Source organism: Dermacentor variabilis, chromosome 9, assembly GCF_050947875.1.
Source record: "Dermacentor variabilis isolate Ectoservices chromosome 9, ASM5094787v1, whole genome shotgun sequence".
Lineage (NCBI taxonomy): Eukaryota > Metazoa > Arthropoda > Arachnida > Ixodida > Ixodidae > Dermacentor > Dermacentor variabilis.
This window is the reverse complement of record NC_134576.1, coordinates 142,988,097-143,008,816: the sequence shown is the minus strand read 5'-3', so window position 1 is coordinate 143,008,816 and position 20,720 is coordinate 142,988,097. Positions and strand designations below refer to the sequence as shown.

General features: G+C 45.1%; 1 protein-coding gene and 1 pseudogene across 1 annotated transcript in view; both read right to left on the bottom strand.

The window, feature by feature from the left end:
- Positions 1-20,720, bottom strand: part of LOC142557717 (uncharacterized) — a 125,610-nt gene that overhangs the window by 3,534 nt on the left and 101,356 nt on the right. The window contains exons 2-4 of the mRNA XM_075669762.1: positions 10,507-10,762; positions 7,678-7,823; positions 374-509 (exon numbers count right to left, since the gene is read on the bottom strand). Coding sequence (XP_075525877.1) covers positions 374-509; positions 7,678-7,823; positions 10,507-10,762 — 538 coding nt within the window. The remainder of the gene's footprint in view (positions 1-373; positions 510-7,677; positions 7,824-10,506; positions 10,763-20,720) is intronic.
- On the bottom strand, positions 597-6,808 carry LOC142557909 (uncharacterized; annotated as a pseudogene).

The window sequence follows — 20,720 nt, the reverse complement described above, 5'->3', positions numbered from 1 at the left end:
ACTGAAATGAGCATACTCCTATGTCATAAATTCCCTAGCTTGCATATAAGTAATTAAATGGGTAACCCTATAAATGGAGTTGCCAGTGCACTTTATGTTTTGAATTAATAAATTACAGATTGTGGTGTTTAGGGAGATCAGTAAAGATGGGGCAACTTTGGTCCTTCAATTACTTAGGCGTGGGACCCAGCATGTGAACACCATCTGAGCTGTCCTATAAATAATACCTATTTCAAACAATTTCATTTGAGCATGATGCGCATGGGCATCGCTCATATTGCTGCAAATACATGTTGCATACGCATGGTTAATAGTTCTACATTACATGGCACAGAAATAACCAAACAACCTCTTTAAAGAAATCTTAACTTACCAACACGAATGCCGAATTTTGTCTTGGGCGCTGAGCGGCTGGCCTTGAAGTTCGGCCCGCTGAGCCATGTAGACTGAGGCGCATTGGTTGTAATCATCTTGCAGTTCTTTGTAGCACTTGGAGTGTTTCAGATAGGCTGCACACAAAGAAATGTAACTCCTATTAAATCCACGATCAGGATGAAATGAAAAAACGCCAATGGAAGTCACCGCGCATAAAATTCCTATTTGAGGGCACCATTCACCATGCGCAGCCTCTATTGGTGAAATTCCTAAACCAGATGAAAGTTACAGGTAAGATTTCAAACACGTCAGCTGTGAAGCTAACGTGTGAAGCTGTCTGTGAAGAACACCAAGACAGCTCGATTCATCCCGAAAACGCGCGGAATATGCGCCGGGACTATTCTGATAAAATAACGTTTGCCGCGAATGGAACGTGAAAAGCACATGCAGTTATGAAGCAACGTAAGGCAACTAAGCGTTTCGAACGCTTTGTTCGGTGCTCCTCTCCGCAGTTTCTAGCTGACACAATCGTTCTAGTCTTCCATCAAATGACACAGACTGTCCAGACGGTGCCACTGGTTCATTGATCGTTTCGGAGTCCAGGTAACAAGAAACGATTAATGGGGCAGTAAATAAAATACTGATTAATTTAGAACGGTGCGCTATGGCTTGAACAGCCTTCGGCATTAATATCTGAATGCCCAAAGGAGTATTTGAATGCTCTAGACGCATGATACGCAACACAAACACTACACATTGTAATTGAGCATGTGCACTGATAACGAATTCTTTTGTGCCTAACACCGGTTGGCATATATCTATGACTACGCGGCTAATGAATATTTGTCGTTCACTGTCTCAGTTTGACGTGATTGGTAACTGATTATTACGAGTCATTTGAGATGAGACCTTAGTGTGCTCGGTCCCATATCACAGCAAGGTGGCGTTAGACACTTTATTCAGCAATAAAATGGCACGGTGTAGTGTGCTGGGCAGATTGCTAAAGGTGTCCGGAACTTAGCCCCAGACATACTCCACAACGAACTAACAACTGAAATTTTAATTGTTTACGAACAAAGTTTGTCTCAGAAATATAAAAGACATTTTTATAATACTATATAGTTGTAGACATACTGTTGAACAAAAAAATTGTTTTGCTGGATAGGAAGTAAGCATGTGGTGTGGATAGGAAGATATGGGGAACACACATAAGCATGAGTTCTTTGTGGAGTTACAGAAAGCAGCTTTACGATTTCCCAATCGGAGAACAATATGACTTCTTCATACTCATAACATTCTTGATTATATTTTTTTCATCATCTCCTATAAACCTTGACATTCATAAGCACAATAGATTCTATCATATTGTGGAGCTTACAAAAAAAAGAACGTTTTTACCAGAGGCGTTAGGAAGGAGCTACCCAGCTGAAGCTGCGCGCTGTGTCGAATTACGTAGCAATAGTAAGTGTTAATAAATTGCAGACTGACTGGGGGGGACAGTTTAAAGTATACATAGGGGCACGAGGACAAAAATTAATATTTGTTCTCTGTGATAACCGCGATTCATCCTACAGCAAAGGATTGGATTGGATTGGCGGCCTGTCCTTGCTCCGGACAGGCCGCCATTGGAATATGAACCTGGCAACGTTTAACGCTAGAACGTTATCTAGTGAGGCGGGTCTAGCAGTGCTATTGGAGGAATTAGAGGGCAGTAAATAGGATATAATTGAGCTCCGTGAAGTCAGAAGGCCAAAAGAAGCATATACAGTGCTAAAAAGCAGGCACGTCCTCTGCTACCGGGGCTTAGCGGAGCGACGAGAACTAGCAGTCGGATTCCTGATTAATAAGAACATAGCTGGTAACATACAGGAATTCTATACCATTAACGAGAGGGTGGCAGGTTTTGTGAATTTTAATAAGAGGTACAATATGAAGGTTATAGAGGTCTACGCCCCTACATCCAGTCATGATGACCAGGAAGTCGAAAGCTGCTATGAAGATGTGGAATCGGCGAAGGGTAAAGTAAAAACAAAATACACTATACTGATGGGCGACTTCAATGCCAAGGTAGACAAGAAACAGGCTGGAGACAAGGCAGTGGGGGAATATGGCATAGGCACTAGGAATAGCAGGGGAGAGTTATTAGTAGAGTTTGCGGAACAGAATAATATGCGGATAATGAATACCTTCCGCCGCAAGCAAGATAGGCGAAAGTGGACATGGAGGAGCCCGAACGGCGAGACTAGAAATGAAATAGACTTCATACTCTGCTCTAAACCTGGCATCATACAAGATGTGGACGTGCTCAGCAAGGTGCACTGCAGTGACCATAGGATGGTAAGAAGTCGAATTAGCATAGACTTGAGGAGGGAACGGAAGAAACTGGTACATAAGAAGTCGATCAATGAGTTAGCGGTAACAGAGAAAATAGAGGAATTCCAAATCAAGCTACAGAACAGGTATTCGGCTTTAACTCAAGGAGAGGACCTTAGTGTTGAAGCAATCAATGACAATCTTGTGGGCATCATTAATGAGTGTGCAATAGAAGTCGGTGGTAACTCCGTTAGACAGGATACCAGTAAGCTATCGCAGGAGACGAAAGATCTGATCAAGAACCGCCAATGTACGAAAGCCTTTAACCTTACAGCTAGGATAGTACTGGCAGAACTTTCGAAGTTAATCAACAAGCGTAAGACAGCTGACATAAGGAAGTATAATATGGATAGAATTGAACATGCTTTCAGGAACGGAGGAAGCCTAAAAGCAGTGAAGAAACTAGGAATTGGCAACAATCAGATGTATGCGTTAAGAGACAAAGCCGGCAATATCATTACTAATATGAATGAGATAGTTCAAGTGGCTGAGGAGTTCTATGGAGATTTGTACAGTACTAGTGGCACCCACGACGATAATGGAAGAGAGAATAGTCTAGAGGAATTCGAAATCCCACAGGTAACGCCGGAAGAAGTAAAGAAAGCCTTGGGAGCTATGCAAAGGGGGAAGGCAGCTGGGGAGGATCAGGTAACAGCAGATTTGTTGAAGGATGGTGGGCAGATTGTTGTAGAGAAACTGGCCACCCTGTATACGCAATGCCTCATCACTTCGAGCGTACCAGAATCTTGGAAAAACGCTAACATAATCCTAATCCATAAGAAAGGGGACGCCAAAGACTTGAAAAATTATAGACCGATCAGTTTACTGTCCGTTGCCTATAAAGAATTTACTAAGGTAATTGCAAATAGAATAAGGAACACCTTAGACTTTTGTCAACCAACGGACCAGGCAGGGTTCCGTAAAGGCTACTCAACAATAGACCATATTCACACTATCAATCAGGTGATATAAAAATGTGCGGAATTTAACCAACCTTTATATATAGCTTTCATTGATTACACGAAAGCATTTGATTCAGTCGAAACCTCAGCAGTCATGGAGGCATTGCGGAATCAGGGTGTAGACGAGCCGTATGTAAAAATACTGAAAGATATCTGTAGCGGCTCCACAGCCACCGTAGTCCTCCATAATGAAAGGAACGAAATCCCAATAAAGAAAGGCGTCAGGCAGGGAGATACGATCTCTCCAATGCTATTCACAGCGTGTTTACAGAGACCTGGATTGGGAAGAATTGGGGATAAGAGTTAATGGAGAATACCTTAGTACCTTGCGATTCGCTGATGATATTGCCTTGCTTAGTAACTCAGGGGACCAATTGCAATGCATGCTCACTCACCTGTAGAGGCAAAGCAGAAGAGTGGGTCTAAGAATTAATGTGCAGAAAACTAAAGTAATGTTTAACAGTCTCGGAAGAACAGCAATTTACAATAGGTAGCGAGGCACTGGTAGTGGTAAGGGAATACATTTACTTAGGGCAGGTAATGACGGCGGATCCGGATAAAAAATAAATTATGGGGTTTTACTTGCCAAAACCACTTTCTGATTACGAGGCACGCCGTAGTGGAGGACTCCGAAAATTTTGACCACCTGGGGTTCTTTAACGTGCACCTAAGTCTAAGTACACGGATGTTTTCGCATTTCGCCCCCATAGAAATGCGGCTTCCGTGGCCAGGATTCGATCCCGCGACCTCGTGCTCAGCAGCCCAACACCATAGCCACTGAGCAACCACGGCGGGTAGGATCCGGACCATGAGACGGAAATAATCAGAAGAATTAGAATGGGCTGGGGTGCGTTAGGCAGGCATTTTCAGATCATGAACAGCAGGTTGCCATTATCCCTCAAAAGAAAAGTGTATAATAGCTGTGTCTTACCAGTATTCACCTACGGGGCAGAAACCTGGAGGCTTACGAAAAGGGTTCTACTCAAATTGAGGACGACACAACGAGCTATGGAAAGAAGAATGATAGGTGTAACGTTAAGGGATAAGAAAAGAGCAGATTGGGTGAGGGAACAAACGCGAGGTAATGACATCTTAGTTGAAATCAAGAAAGAGAAATGGGGAGGGGGGGGCACATGTAATGAGGAGGGAAGATAACCGATTGCCATTAAGGGTTACGGACTGGATTCGAAGGGAAGGGAAGCGTAGCAGGGGGCGGCAGAAAGTTAGGTGGGCGGATGAGATAAAGAAGTTTGCAGGGACAACACGGCCACAATTAGTACATGACCGGGGTAGTTGGAGAAGTGTGGGACAGGCGTCTTCCTCCGGCAGACTCTGCACTTATCAGTCGGATAAGTCTCGGGGTACATGCGATGCATCAATCTCGTGCTCGGTAGCGATCCGGTCTGGAGCTGTCGCAGTAGTACCGCCTCCGCTCTACTCAGCCTCGGGTGCGGGGGTGGGAGAGTCCTGCGAGTCAGGCGGTAGGCCTTCGTGATTTCATTGTAGTCCGTCATGCGGTCTTTGGTTCCGAACCACGTCGGACGGTCTGTCGCCGGGGCGCGGTTGGTGAGCGCTCGCGCCGCTGCGTGTGCCGTCTCATTGTGGTTCTCATTGCGTTCCAGCGCGTCGCCCGCGTGCGCCGGGAACCACTTGAGTCTCACTTTTCGGTCTTGTAGTTTGGCCGCTCGCAGTACGCGCTCGACCTCCCTGCAGATTTGGCCTTTGGCGAAGTTTCGCACCGCCTGCCTCGAGTCACTCAGCACCGTGCGGCAGTCTGCGTCGGCGATGGCCAGGGCGATGGCTACCTCCTCCGCTTGTTCCGCTCCGGCGCATCTCACGCTCGCTGCCGTCCTCGTGGCGCCGGTTGACGCCTCTATGACAATCGCTGCGAAGGCGTTCCGTTGGTATTCGGCCGCGTCCACGTACCGCGCGTGCTCGTCGTTGGCTTGCTGGTCGATGAGAGCCTCGGCCCTCACCGTTCTTCTTCCCTTGTTGAACTCGGGATTCATGTTCCTCGGTATTAGGTCGATTCTGGTCTGGCGTCGGACCTCTTCGGGGAAGGGGAGCTTCATCTGCACCTCGTTCGAGCGTCCTACTCCCAGGTCGTCCAGTATCTTCCTCCCGGCTTTGGTCATGGACAGCCGCTCCAGTTGATAGGTTCGCTGCGCTTCGGCTATTTCTTCGAGCGTGTTGTGCATCCCGAGTTGTAAAAAGCGGGTCGTGCTCGTGGACTCGAACAGGCCCAGCACCGTCTTGCACGCTCTTCTGATGATCACGTTAATTTTGTTTCGTTCGTGTTGCAGCCATCTGTGATAGGCTGCCACGTACGCGACGTGGCTGATGACGAACGATCGGACGAGCCTAATTAGACTCTCCTCTCTCATGCCAGCCTTCCGGGAAGTGACTAGCTTGGGGAGTCCAATCGCGTTGGCTGCTTTCGACGTGAGACGGGTGATGGTTGCGCCGTTTCTTCCGTGCTTTTCGATGACCGTTCCTAGGATCCTAATTTTGCCGACCTCGGGGATCACGTTGCCGGAATTGGTTACGATTCTGATTTTTTAGTATTCGCGTTGTCTGGTCTTCCCTCTGCTGTTTTTGGTAGGTGGGAGTATGAAAAGCTCCGATTTTCTCGGCGAACATATCAGTCCGGTGTCTTCCAGCTGGTCTTCTATTGCGTCGACGGTGGCTTGCAGCGCGCCCTCGATGTGAGCGTCGCTGCCACCGGTCACCCACAGCGTGATATCGTCCGCGTAGATGGTGTGCTTGACGTCTTCGATGTCCGCGAGCTTTTCGGCCACTCCGATCATGACCAGGTTGAACAGCATCGGAGAAATGACCGATCCCTGCGGTGAGCCGGTGCTCCCGAGCTTCTTCTCTTGCGTCTGCAGGTCGCCTGCTCGTAGCTCAGCGGTCCTGTCCGTGAGGAAGTCCTTGATGTAGTTGTAGGATCTTTCGCCCATGTCGAGCTTGGAGACTTGGGACAGAATCGCCGAGTGTTTCAGCTTATCGAAGGCGCTCTGCAGGTCAAGCCCTAGGATTGTTTTGTTGTCGCGGGCACTGCCGCCATCGTCGATGATTTGGTATTTGAGCTGCAGCATCGCGTCCTGCGTGCTTAGGTGCTGTCTGAAGCCGATCACCGTGGCCGGGTACAGCCCTTCTCGTCCCGGGTAGTCTTGCCTCCTGTTGAGCAGGAAGTGCTCCAGCACCTTGCCCACGCAGGACGTGAGCGAGATGGGCCGGAGGTTATCTGTGTCCGGCGGCTTCCCCGGCTTGGGAATCAGGATGGCCTTGGCTGTCTTCCACAGCTTTGGCAGCGCGCCCGCTCTCCAGCACTAGTTGAAGTATTTTGCGAGGTTCTCAATTGAGCCGTCTTCGAGGTTCTTGGGCGCTTTGTTCGTGACAAGAACTGACATACACTGTAGTAGCGGATCTGCTGTGGCTGCCGTAGCGGGGATGAAAGAGTTCTCATTCACAAGGAATTCGCATGCTAAATAAATAAATAAATAAATAAATAAATAAATAAATAAATAAATAAATAAATAAATAAGAATACCCGCCGTGGTGGCGTAATGATTTTGCTGTTGTGCTGCTGAGCCCGAGGTTGCGTGATCGAATCCAGGCCCCGGCGGCCACATATCAGTGGGGGCGATATGCAAGAACACCCGTGTACCACGCATTGGGTGCACGTTAAAGCCCAACAGGTGGTCAAAATTAACCCGGAGTCCCCACTACGGCGTGCCTCATAACCACATCATGCTTTTGTCACGTAAAACCCCAACATTCAATTTAGTTTTGCTATTAGAACACATCGGCATAGGTGCCGGTCAAATATGATAGAGGCAATATTAGCGCAGGCAACCGACTATTGGCAATCAATTGTTGTGAACAACGAAGAACGTGTGTCTGAGCGAACAAAGGAACACCGTTCCAGTAACCCGGTTTTCGTAAAAGAAAGCGAGTTTCTCACTGAGCCTGAACCGGGAACCCTCCCGGCAGAAGTCCTCGATGAGCTGAGCCGCACCGCTGGTGAGCCGCTTGTAGATCTCGCGCTGCTTTTCGCTGAAGCAGCGGTGGGTGAATGCGTTCACGCAGTCCATGGCGCCGGTCAGGTGACTGCACGTGTGGAACACAATGAGAGCTCTGTAAATCTATGTCCCCGCTTTCATTGAGCGAGTGCGCCAGTGAAGCCGCTGACAGGTGGGACATCGTCCTACGCTTTTATTCATTTTATTTTTTTTATGACGGAGTAACGTGTACGAGTAAACTCTAAACATCTTTCCACTTTTCGAATGAGATTGCTTCAGACCTTTTTACCTGCGACAAACATTTCGGCTTATAAAGCAAAACTGTCGCTGTATGATAGTCTTATAATGACGATGGACATATTACATCACGCAATATGGTATCCTGCAGTGGGCAAGCTCTCCTCTCTTTTGATATGCAACCTATGCATGCAGAGCGAAGTATTCCACTTTGTGCACAGACAGCGGAGCAAGCAACGGTGTCCGAGAGAACGCGGAACGACGCGAGAAAGTCGCGGTAATCTCGTTCAAACACCGAAGTGCCTCATACAATTTCAAATATCGGACAGCATGCATGTGTTCGTGTTGTGTTTTCCGCTCCGCAGAAGTTGGCTGTACTAGCGAAAAGGAGCACTCCCGTCAAAAAAGAGAAAGATAGGTGCAGGATCAACTATCAAAACTGTGACAACCATTCTACACTGTGAAGATGGAATGGCAGCGAAAGCTGACGACAGTCAAAACTTTCAAACGAGAAACAAAGTGCCTTTCGCTGCCATTCCGTCTTCACAGAGTGGAATGGTTCTCATTTGTTCGTTAGGAATCACGGGAACGTTCTTCGTCGGTAGTCGTGTCACGCCGGCGCCGTTTACATTCTTGTTGCTGTTCCCTCCGGCGCTCCTCGTACGCATGTTGTTCTTCGAATTGTACAAACTATACGTGTCCGCCCCATCGATAACGTAGCTGTTTTTAGCGTCGATACCTCTCCTGCTTATATACTACCATAACTTTAACGTCACGCTATTTTTCACGGTGAGCGTTCTAATCTATTCCCCTTGTTGACATCTGCGCCGCCGCACTGCACCCGTACATGATCACACACAAAGCAAACAATGAAACTCATTGTGTATGGCTTTGTTAGAGATCGCTAAGTCTGTTTCTGTTGCCGGACGCCGAAAAAAACTACGTAAGATTAGTCATATACAGCCTTCGCTGTAAAACGCTACATAGATTGTGAGAGCGAGGTGGTCCCTTTGCCTTGCGGTGCCTCCTACATCAGACAAACGGCAGATGCCTAAACGAACACCTTCGAGAACATGCCAACAACGTACGGAACAAAAAAGACGGTTTTCTGGCCGTACATTGCAATGGCTGCGGCTCCGCCCCATTGTTTGAAGATACCACGGTAACTTACAGGCACAATGATGTTCGCCCTGGGGTTATAGTAGAAGCGGTACAAGTGAAACGGGAGGAGTGCTCATGTGCCAGTAAGCCTTCTATGTCAATCGCAGGAAAGGAACTGAATTTCTTGGAATACAATGGCTGGTGCGATAGGCGTTCGCGGTGTTTTAATTAGTTCGTTAACTTGCAAACGCCACACTTTTGGTGGAATGTCCTTTTTTCCCACGTGGTGGTTTTTGTCCCTAATATTGTAATACTGCTTTCTAGCAACGTGAATAAAATCTTGTGCTTTCGTCATTAAATTGAGTTGTAAGAAAGGGCTTGTCTGTGTTTCTTGTTGTTCCGTCTTCGTCAGCGCTTTAAGCTTATTAGTAAAAAATACACATGCCTAAAATGCCAAGGTTTCTCAAATGTCGAAACGGTTAAACTTGCGACTTAGTACCTCGGCAACCAAAAAAATGTAAACATACCGGGTGATTACTTCTAAGTTTTAGAAAATTTTATTAAGTCAGCTGTTGCGAATAACATACTCGTAGTCCTTGAGTTGAGTTAGTTAGAGAGGGAGACATTACTTGCACAAGAAATCAAAACAGCTAGTCAACTAATTAACAAACATTCGCTCATTAATTTTCTTACTGCTTTACGGCAGACATTGCAATTTACGTATTGTAGACGGTGAGGTTGCAAGGTGTATAAAATCAGAATGAATTTCCAGAATGACACTAGTCTGGAGACATGCTCTATCAAACTGGCCATAGGAATACAGTGTTGTTTCACTTTCTTTTCTAGCAAATCGTTCTTTTATGTTGTGAATTCTGAAAGCAACTGGAACCCCCATTTATTTCGTCCCACACTTTGGGGAAATGATATCTCGAAACTGGTGCCATCCTGCAAATTTATTTCAACTCAATACGTCTTGCAAACTCACCGGCTACAATTCGTAAATTGCAATACGTGCCGTAAAGTAATTAATCAAGAATGTATTAGGCAATTTTCATTAATTAGTTGAATATGTGTTTTCAATGCTCGTGTTAATTATGCTTGCCTCTTCAACTAATGTAACTCAAGGACAAGAATTGCGCAATCTGCCACAGGTGATTTTTAAAAATTCCGCCAAAACTTAAAAATGATCACCCCGTATATCACTTCTGTTAACTGCACCCGGTAAGAGCCTTTGAAGAGAGCAATATAATTTTTCTGAGAACGGTTTAAGGAGAACACCACTGTTTTCCAAATATCTCTTTTGCACGTGCGATTCCACCGGGATATGTCGTTTTCTTGCATTCCGCGTAATCGAGGAAACGCTTTGAGCCAAGAGTTGCCTGGGAGTACGAGTGCTGGGAACCTATAGAGAGATGCTCAATAATAATACTGACGCGCAGATTCGCTTCAGCTCAGCCTCGGTTGTGGCGAAGGCGAGGCTTTTGTTCTGCGAGAGCAGGTCCAGCTTGCTCACGCACTCCGACACCTCGTCGTTCTGGCACGAGGCGCTGGCGCTGGTTCTGCTGACCTCACCGACCCCGGAACCGCTCGCGGCACCGCCGCTGTTGGCCCGGCTCGTGCGTAACGTGAGCAACGTGGAAGCGGCCCAGCAGCCGCCGCCGTCCCATCGGCAGCAGCAGCACAGCAGGGCTAAAGTGAGGAGAGAAAAAAAAAATAAAATAGTTGAGCGTTTGATGTCGTTTGCCCATTGGCTGCCGGGGCACGGCAGTGAAAGGTTCAACAGCTTCAGGAGGTTTTAATCGTTTTATATACTAGGCCCGCAGTAAAATGCATAAACATCAACGTCTTGAGTTAGGCTTCTTGGCTGTTCAAGTTGTTCATCGCATGCAGGGGAACGGCGTAGGGAACACCATGATGACAGAGCGAGGCATGAAAAAGATGCACACAGCGCTGCCAGTTCTACGAGTGTTTATTTCGCCGGTAGACGAGATTTTATGTAAACCACCATAACAACAACAAAAAAGAAAAGATAGGCAATGGACAATAGCGATATGATCTTGGGAATCGTATTCTATGCCTGGTTTTTCTTGAATTGTGGAGATGATCCGTATAAAAATCCTGTCTACCGGCAAAATGAACGTAATGACAGAAAATGGTTGTGAGATTATTACCGACAGTACAAAATTGTACCTTACTAGCACTGATGAGGAAACAGCCGTCACTACAAGTTACTCGTTCCCATTAAGGAACGAAGAGATAGGATACCAAGGGGCCAGGTTTTTATTAATCAAATCACAAGAAGCCAACTAACAGACACCAAGAACAACACAGGGGAAATTGTACTTACCAGCTCAATTTTAAAAAACAACTATAAATTAATGGAAATGAAAGTGGATGAAAAAACAACTGGTCGCAGGTGGCATATGACCCTACGTCTTCGCATTACGCGTGTAATGTTCTTATTAATTCAGCTACCATGGCGGCGTTTCCTCATCGACTTTCTGGGGTATTTATGTTTTACTACTATATAGAACTAACCCAGGGAATGTTAGCCAGCGCAACCACTCACCACTCATTAACGAACGACATAAGGCAAAAAGAGCCTCATATAATCACAATAAATACGAGTTTCTTTGGTAACGCGTTTACCTCCACTTACTCGCCCTCATTTGATCTGCAGTGATGGAGGAACGGTGGTTAACGGTGTCAGAGGCAGCGATACGGATTTGCTTGGCGAGACACGCACAGTGAACATGCTCGGACGGGTCTAAGTCTTGATTTTCGGCCTTTGCGACCTGCTTGCGCCCACATTAGGATGCTCCACATGCAGCCCGGTAATTCCGGATGCTTTCCCCGCTGCTATATTGAAATGACGAGCCAATCATAAGAAATCCTTATTGATCCCGTAGAAATCGTCCGGAAAACGTAATATACGTATGCACGTGGTTTCGGGTGGACTCTATGCATGCAGAAATGTTCGTGGGCGAGCTTGTCCATACAAATTTCAACAAATCATGTAATTAGGTCGGACGAAATTCTTTGCCAAAAAATTGGTACAGTCGAGTTTAATTCGAGCATAGGGTCATTTATCATTTATAGGCACAAGTGTTCGCACGCTGTGCCCTCTTGGTTCGGAAAAAAACGAGCTCAGCTGGATTTAAATATGGCGCGGTGCAAAACTATCATGTTGAGGAAAAGATCAATTTGTTTAAACAATTCCCTAAGTGGGAAGACATGCGGCCAGAAATGCTGGAACCCTTTTGAATATTCTTGCAATGCTGCATTTCTTTGTAACGACTCTTCTTTGTGCTTATTTTTATTACTTATTTTAATGCGAGCTCTCACGCGTACCGGAGTACATTTATTGTATATTGTAATTAGTTGTATTCCTTTGTTCCATTTTAGTATTTCAACTTGACTTTTCAGTTGTACATTGTACTGACCTGATCATGTACATTCTGTAAGCGCCAAAGTTTTGTTCGTCAATATGTTGCCGATTGGTTTACTGTGGCTGCAAGAGTGCTTGCAGCATTGTCAAGCTGTTCTGACAGCTTTGTCTTCTGGCCCCCTGCATTGTGTGGGACTCGGCAAGATGCTATTATTATTATTATTATTATTATTATTATTATTATTATTTAATAATAATAATAATAATAATAATAATAATAATAATAATAATAATAATAATAATAATAATAATAATAATAACGATTTTTTCATTCCTTCTATCTGCCCATGACATCAATATTTTTAAGGAGATTCACACTTGATGACAGCCGCATCCTGCAGTCTGACCTGTTTTCTTTTTCGAAACGGTGCAAAGATAATATCCACACCTCGAATGCTGCTAAGAATAAAGTGATGACTTTCACACGTAAAACAGCAAGCATTTCTTCTTTTGTACATTCCGTACCATTATGAAAGGTCTGTGAGATTAATGATCTCGCTGTACTATTTGATAGAACCTTAAACTTTTCAGCCCACACTAAACGCCTCGCAATGTGGGGTTTGCGCTCTCTTGGCTCTGTTTGCATACCATCAAGAGAATTCAATTCTCCTACACCGTTCCACAAGTTGTGCCCAACGATCTCTCTTCCTCAACTCGAATAGGCGTCGGTGACATTATAGTGTACGTCCAGAAAACGTTTTAAGTATATATCATCACTGCTTTTCTAACACTGACATTGGACGTTGTTCTTGCGGTAAATGATTATTAACATTGCCTTTACTTCGCTGCCGACGTAACTTCTTCCTCAGTTGTGTCATGTTTCGCATTCCGCGCAATATCACTGCAGAACAGAGGCCTTACCATGTTCCTACCTGTTATCACCAACGCTCAACCGTCCGCAGAACACAGTCTTTATAACGCTTATTTATATGATCTTGATGCTTTTCATAATTCGCTATCATTGTTGTTTTTCGAGATCTGCATTGTTTTATCATAGTTTAACATGCTCAGCTGCCCTTCTCCTGCTTTTTCTTTTGTATTCACATTGCACCCTGTTGTACGTGCACTCATCTTTTCAAGATTGTTCTTTTTATTTGTTGCTTTCTGTTATATTCCCCACCCATTTTTTTTTCTAATGTATACGCACGCCCGCACTTAGACCTCACAATTGTTCATGTACACGGTAATTTATTGATTGATTTCGCTGATCTTGCTATCTTTAATCGTCGCTTTCGCCGTTCTGTTCCGAGCTTCGTATCATAGTGTGCTAGATTTTCTGAGTATACGTACGTGCTCTCTTTCGCCGTGTGAATACTATTAATACACTGCCAGCTTGCCTAGCGATATGTGTAATGTACCAGCGGCCTTTTCTTTTCTTTTTCTTGTACATTTATTCTTCTTGGTGCATATAATCTACATGTATCTTAATATAATCGTTCCCACTTTCATTATTCACTTTCCCTTACGTTTTTACATTTAGCTGCACACTTTTTTTTTCATTGTACTTTCTCACTAATCTTCTGTTCATTTTCGGTTAACATTGCCTTTGCCGATAGATACGAGCCTATTTTAGCAACTTTCCATGTTGTGTGCCAATATTATAACCGACTGGCTTTTCTGTACATAGATCGCCTTCTTTTGCATTTGTACTTTTTTAAAGCTGTTCATTATTTTATCGTTTGATTACGTTAGCACCAGTACTAGAAACGCATGTTTTTTTTCTGGGTACATAATCTAAAGGCTGGATTGATTAATTTACATTTATTGACTCACGCATCGTTCCTGTTTATCTTCATGTTCGCTCTTTTTCACTGTAGACTGTTCCTTTTCATTCTTGTTTCCTATTTCATTTTTTTCCTGTATTCGTAATTCTATGTGTAATTATTTTTCCATGCGCCAGCACTCAGACCTTATGATTCTTCCTCGGCACGTTAAGTAAACATAACTGTTTGATTGATTGCTTGATTAATTTATTGATTGATCACTAAGGTAGCAGCATAAAGAAAGCAGATAACGTTTATTATGAAATCTTGATGATCATACTTGGCAAGTCGTTGAACGTGGCACAAACAAAATCATGTCAGACGGTGCACTTTCTACGTCGCACTTCTTGATCTGGGAGCAAAACTTGAGCAGCTGTGGACGAAATAAAAAAAAAGGAGTACCGAGCAGGATTTTCAGGGTCCGGTGCGTAAACGTCCATGAAGGCTGGAAGCTTGGGTGCCTACATCCACAAACCGTCTGTCGCCCTGCTTCGCAGAAAACTTGAGCACCTGTCCTCCGGCAAAATTGGGGGAAGTCATAAATGATGTACTCTAGACGGCATCGGACGGTCTCGGTTATAGCTATGTGCCAAACGTCCGTCTCAAAGACACAGCGGCAGCCATGTTTCTCACATCAGCGGCGACTGCGAAAGGTTCTTAGTGTACCACTACTTTCCTCACACCCGTGGCGTGTCCGCTCAAGTCTGGTCGCGACATGTCCCGAAAGACAGTCACGCCACATTGAAAGCCACCAAGAGAAGTGAAACGCTACGCCGACGAGCGAATCTCGTCGAAGGTGAAAAGCGAAGCAAAAAAATAATGTCGGTAGACGAAAAAAAAATAACAGAAAAAAGATTGAAATAGCAAACACTCCCTGTTGCAGGGCTATTAGCTTCAGGCTCATGCGACATGACAGCATCGGCGACAGTTCTGGTTTCCTCACCCGAGGAACGCGACTCACCGGTCGTAAAGACTGGTATCTCGGGGGACCTGTTGGCGCAGAGTTAGTCGGCGATGTTCTCGCGGGCTCTGACGAGCGGTTCTTTGGAAGGCACTAAAAAAAACTGACGCCCCTAAGTTGTGTCTTGCAAACGTGTGCAGCATTGCAGAAGCTACAAGGAAACAGAATTGAAGCCCCGTTGTGCGCGTGTACGTTTACACATGGATTACTGGAAACAATCGTGATAACCTTCATGAAAGTGCTCAAAATACTTCAGCCGCGAATGGAATGATTGTATCTGCACACGGGGATTTTAATAGCTACAGATTTAAATGTTCTCGTCGACATGGTAATTACAATGTACATTGCTTATTAGACATTCGTTACGCGATACTGGTTTGTTTGTTTTATTTTATACAGCTTTTCTTTATTTTCACGGTTGAAATGGCTGAGTCGTTTCTTGATTATAGGATTAGATATTGTAATGAGCCCATGTAAATATTGCTGGAATAAATAGGATCAACATATAGCGACAGATATTTATGAAAGCTGGTTTACAACACCAATGCATGATCGCTGCACCGAATGAAAACTTGCTGTCCCGTACTACATAGCAGGGAATTTCCGTGCGAAAATCTCTCGTAACTGTTACCAATGCTTAACGTCTTGGGGGGAGGGATTTGGTGGAGGCGGTTCCCCTCATTAGGTAAACTGTAGCACTGCGGCATTATATATATATATATATATATATATATATATATATATATATATATATGCCGGCAACATTGATGCTTTCAGGTAGCAGGTGTGAGTTTATTGACCAGTTACCTTCACCCAAAAGGATCACGTACTCGTAACGTCTGCGGAAGAAAGGATGTTTCACATCCGCCGCCAAGGTTTGTGAGTGGTGGCGCTGGCTCACACTCCCAGGGTTCTAGTAGGAAACATAAATACCCCAGAAGTGCTCGTGACCGCACTCAAAAATCACCCCTTTACAGAGGAAAAAGCTCTAGGACACTGGTCCAGACGGACTTCGGCACTCAAGGCCTTAAGGGCTTTGCTGAAGTTTTTATGGACATGCGAATTGTGCGACCGTCTTTGTGTGTTGTAGCGCGTAGTATCGCGTTACTGTGTGAATTTCCCGGTTTCCTTTTATTTTCCCCTCTTCTTCTTCTTTCTCCTTTTATTCCCTTTACCCCTTTCTCCAGCACAGGGTAGCCAGCCGGTTCTTACACTGGCTAACCTCCCTATCTTTCCTCCCTTTTGTCTCCGCCTCCTCCTCCTAAATACCCAGAAAGTGGATGTGAAAACGGCGCCGCGGTAGCTCAATTGGTAGAGTATCGCGCGTAATGCGAAGATGCGATGAACGTGGAATCGCTCCCCACCTGCGGCAAGTTGTTTTTTGATCCACCTTTATTTCCATTAATTTATCATTTCTTTAATACAACAATTAGGTATAAGTAATTTCTTCTGTGTTGTCATTGGCGTCGTTGTTTGTTGACTTCTTATGACACACACACACACACACACACAAACATTATATATATATATATATATATATATATATATATATATATATATATAGTTGAGCGTACGTGTGTGTGTGTGCACGCTATACTGATCGCTGGCCTGTGAGGGCTCTCCTCTCCACTGAAGGGCGACCTTAAGCTCTGACTGTTACTAACAGACAAGTTAAAGTAGTACTCAATGTACGACAATGTTGTAGCCATTTATGCGTATATGAGACTGTTCAGACTAACGCGCTCAGCTGAGTGCCTCGCTTCCACCTATTCTGCACTGCAACACGATCAAGTATATCGTTCGTTGTGGATGGTATTAGTCGTTGCAGTATTGGATGGCAAATCCATCCAATACTGCAACTGGAGTCAGGATAGGACAACGTTCAGGTAAAACCAAAGGAGCACGTTAACGGCTTTTTTACTCAAGTGGACTGAATATTGGAAAAGGCGCATGTGAGCACGAAACGACTCCATGCTGTTTTCAACAGTGGCGCCGAAAAATGTTAGCAGGAGGAATTTAAGCGAGTCATCACCGCTTAAATTTTCAGGTGTAAGCTTTTCATGGCAACATGCGCGCTACCGTGATATTTCCTGCTATTCGCTCAATTTTTCTTTGTTGTACTTTATTTCGAGACCGTTCTTAATGCAAGATGTACGCTCACTTGTTTGCAAAACTCGTGTCAAAAGGAAGCAGGGCCCTAGAAATCTTAGATATAGAGAGCACTTTCTCGTCATTTCCTTTCTCGTGTGGAGATAAAAAATAAACCTCTTATTTGAGTGGAACCGCAGGACCAAACGTAAAGTGGCCCGTGGTCCAAGCGCAGACTTCGCAGTGCTGCACGTATTTGCTGATAGAATATTTTAACACACGCAAAACACGGGAGCGCGAGTGACTATTCGCAGAGCAGTCGGTGCAGTGACGGGCGCTTTTTATCTTTTTTCACCGAAGCGTCAACTATTTGTAGCTGATGACAGGGATAGTAATAGACACAGGTTGCGATTGAGAGCGAGAAAGTGCAAGCCGTCCTCCTCGCCGCTGGTCTTTGACAGAGAGGAATGCAGAGAGTCTCGCCGAAGGATGGAAGAAGCTACGAGAAGCAGTCAAGTTGACATAGAAGGGCGCTCTGGCGGACGTGCTGACATGACGCGACAGAGACGCAATAGCGACTGTGTGGCTAGTCGATACATTACTGAGCACTCGACGCGGGAGCTTGGCGATCTATTATGTTCTTTGACATTGATTATTTCGATGGGGCTTATGAATTGGTTATGCGTGACCTGTTTCGTCGGTATCTGTATTAAGGCGCATATCATGTATCGGTTCGCATCAGAGCGAGAGAGTCAGATACAAAAGAAAGGAGAGGGACAGGGTGATTTGACGGAACATAAAATGTGGTTTGGTACCCTCCACTTGGGATGGCAGAAGGAGAGGTAGAAAAGAAAAGAAGAAGATCATGGATATAAGAATAATCACTATTTGTGAACAATGTAAATTTGCGCATACGCCTTGTGCTATAAAAGCAGTCGTGCGAGACTCAGTATAGTATTTTTAATTATTCTGTTGTCTGTCTGTGATTTGTTTTCTTTTGTTTGTTTGTTTGTTTGTTTCTTTGTTTGCGAATTACGGTCACCTTAGCTAGTGACGGGCATGCTATCTACAAATATTGGCCAACCAAGAGAAGACTTTCAAGAAAAAGCAGGAAAGAGATCAGTAACCGCTGGACTGGAACCCTAGACCTGCAGACATCGTTTTTCATTCTACCAATGCGCAAGAGCGCCGTCACGTCTCTATTTGTTAACGCCATCGTCATGTCCACACCTCCTGTAAAAACCTCAACGTGAGCTCTCATAAATAAACAAGCGTCAACTAAGACATGGTCCCGTCGCGCAACCTGTGTAGTGTTCAACCTGGTGTCCTTTCAATGCGTGCTTATAAGGGTTGCGCACTACACAATGGACGCTTTGCGAGCCTGCTATTCCGAATAGCGTTCAGACACAAAATGAAACCAAGGAAAAGAAATCCGAAGCAAGGCGAATCTCGAGTTACGCAAGCTGTCGCTGTCTTTGCACCTTTTTTTGATGACCCAGCAAATTTCTCTCTAGTTTCTAACGCCGCTCAGAGTACTCTTGACAGCGCTGATCTCGTTTGAGTAAAGTACAGTCAGGCTGCAAAGGAGGCTGTTGAACAAGCAAGATTTGACTTCCACGTTAGGCAAGCGACAGCTACAGTCAGTTTCCATGGACTTGACGTTTTGCTGATACCTAAGAAAAATCGGCATTAGAAACATAAAAAAAACCTAACGCCGACTAAAGTGGTGTTGTCACTTGACAACACCGTTTCTTTAACACCGGTTAGTCAATATTTCGTTTGTTCATTTTTCTTTCTTTCTCTGTTTCTCTTTCTAATATGAATTTGCTTTTCGACCAGACGGAATGTCACTCAACTATTTATGTCTGGGAGGAACCTGCGCACTGTCCTGACTTAGCGCGCTCGAAAGGGGAGGAAGGAGCAAGTAAGTGAGCTTGAGTTATTCAGAGCAGTCCAATATCGAAGCTGTCGCTACATTTTCCCGTACGAGCTTACCAGCCAGCTGAAGGTTTCACGAGGTTAAATGAAACATTTTCTTCCAGATGAAAATATCCAAGGAAACAGATGTGAGTTCTACGAAAACTAACTTCTCCGGAAACACTGAAACCTTCCAGAACGTGCTGAGTCTTCGGAAATATCTGTCCTCAAATGTTCTGGGTGAACGTGCATTACGAGCTACTTATTGCTGGATTACTTTTCTCTCTTGTAAATAATACTTCTAGATAGAGAAAATAGAAAAACCAAGAGGTTGACCAGAACCCGAAATTCGGTTTGCTACCCTACCCTGGGACAACGGGGGAGGGTGTAAGATAAGAAAGTAGCATTCTAGATAGAGTGTTGCCTCGTGCAAGCAGGAAACATCTCATCCTAATTGAGATAACGAGTACTGAGTGTTTCTGTGGGCGTCGAAGTAGCCACTGCAAGTAAGTTAGAAAATCCGTTACAGAGAACACGAGAACGGAAATATCACCCTCTGGCGCGTATGTATGGTCATCAAGAAGGGCTGTTCATAAGTCGACAAACTGTAGCCAGAGAAAGTCAATTACGCACATGAAGACGTTGAAGCGCAAATACCCGACACTGGTGGAAAGAGAGAGAGAGAGAGAGAGAGCAAATGATAAGGAAAGGTAGGGAGGTTAACTAGGACTGAGCCCGGTTGGCTACCCTACACTGGGGAAAGGGAAAAGGGGACGGAAAGATTAAAAGAAGAAGAGAAAGTCCACCGGGGATATCGTTCAGCCACTCAGTCCGGATCATAGTCGCTGACTCAATCCAGTAGCCTTCAAATATCGCAGCAGAGCTTTTGTGGCCTTTTGTAGCTGCGATATGCGAGGCCATGGTCCCAAGATCTTCTTCAAGGTGAACGGTGTTCTATCGAGCTGATTGAGAGCTGTGCAGAGGTCATGTCTTTCGTTTTGAAAAGATGGGCAGTAGCACAGTAGATGTTCTATAGTTTCCTCGGCACCGCAGGCATTGCAGTCGGCGCTATCAGTCATTCCAATCAAAAACGTATATGCATTGGTGAATGCGACGCCCAAGCGTAAGCGGCACAGCATTGTTTCTTCATTTCGCATAAGTCCTGGTAACAGCCGCAGTTGCATAGAGGGGTCGAGGGAATGCAATCGTTCTTGGGTGAATTCAGGTGTGTGCCACTTCTGTAATGTCATACAGTGCGCTACCTTGCTTAGGTGTTGGGCTGCGTCGGTCCGCGATAAAGGTACAGAAACAAGGGTTGCTCCTTCGTGCGCTTTCCTGGCAGCTTCGTCAGCGAGGTCGTTGCCGGAGATACCGCAATGGCTAGGCAGCCACTGAAACACGACGTCGTGTCCTTTCGCTATCATATGATGGTGCACTTCTCGTATCTCCGACACTAGTTGTTCACACGAC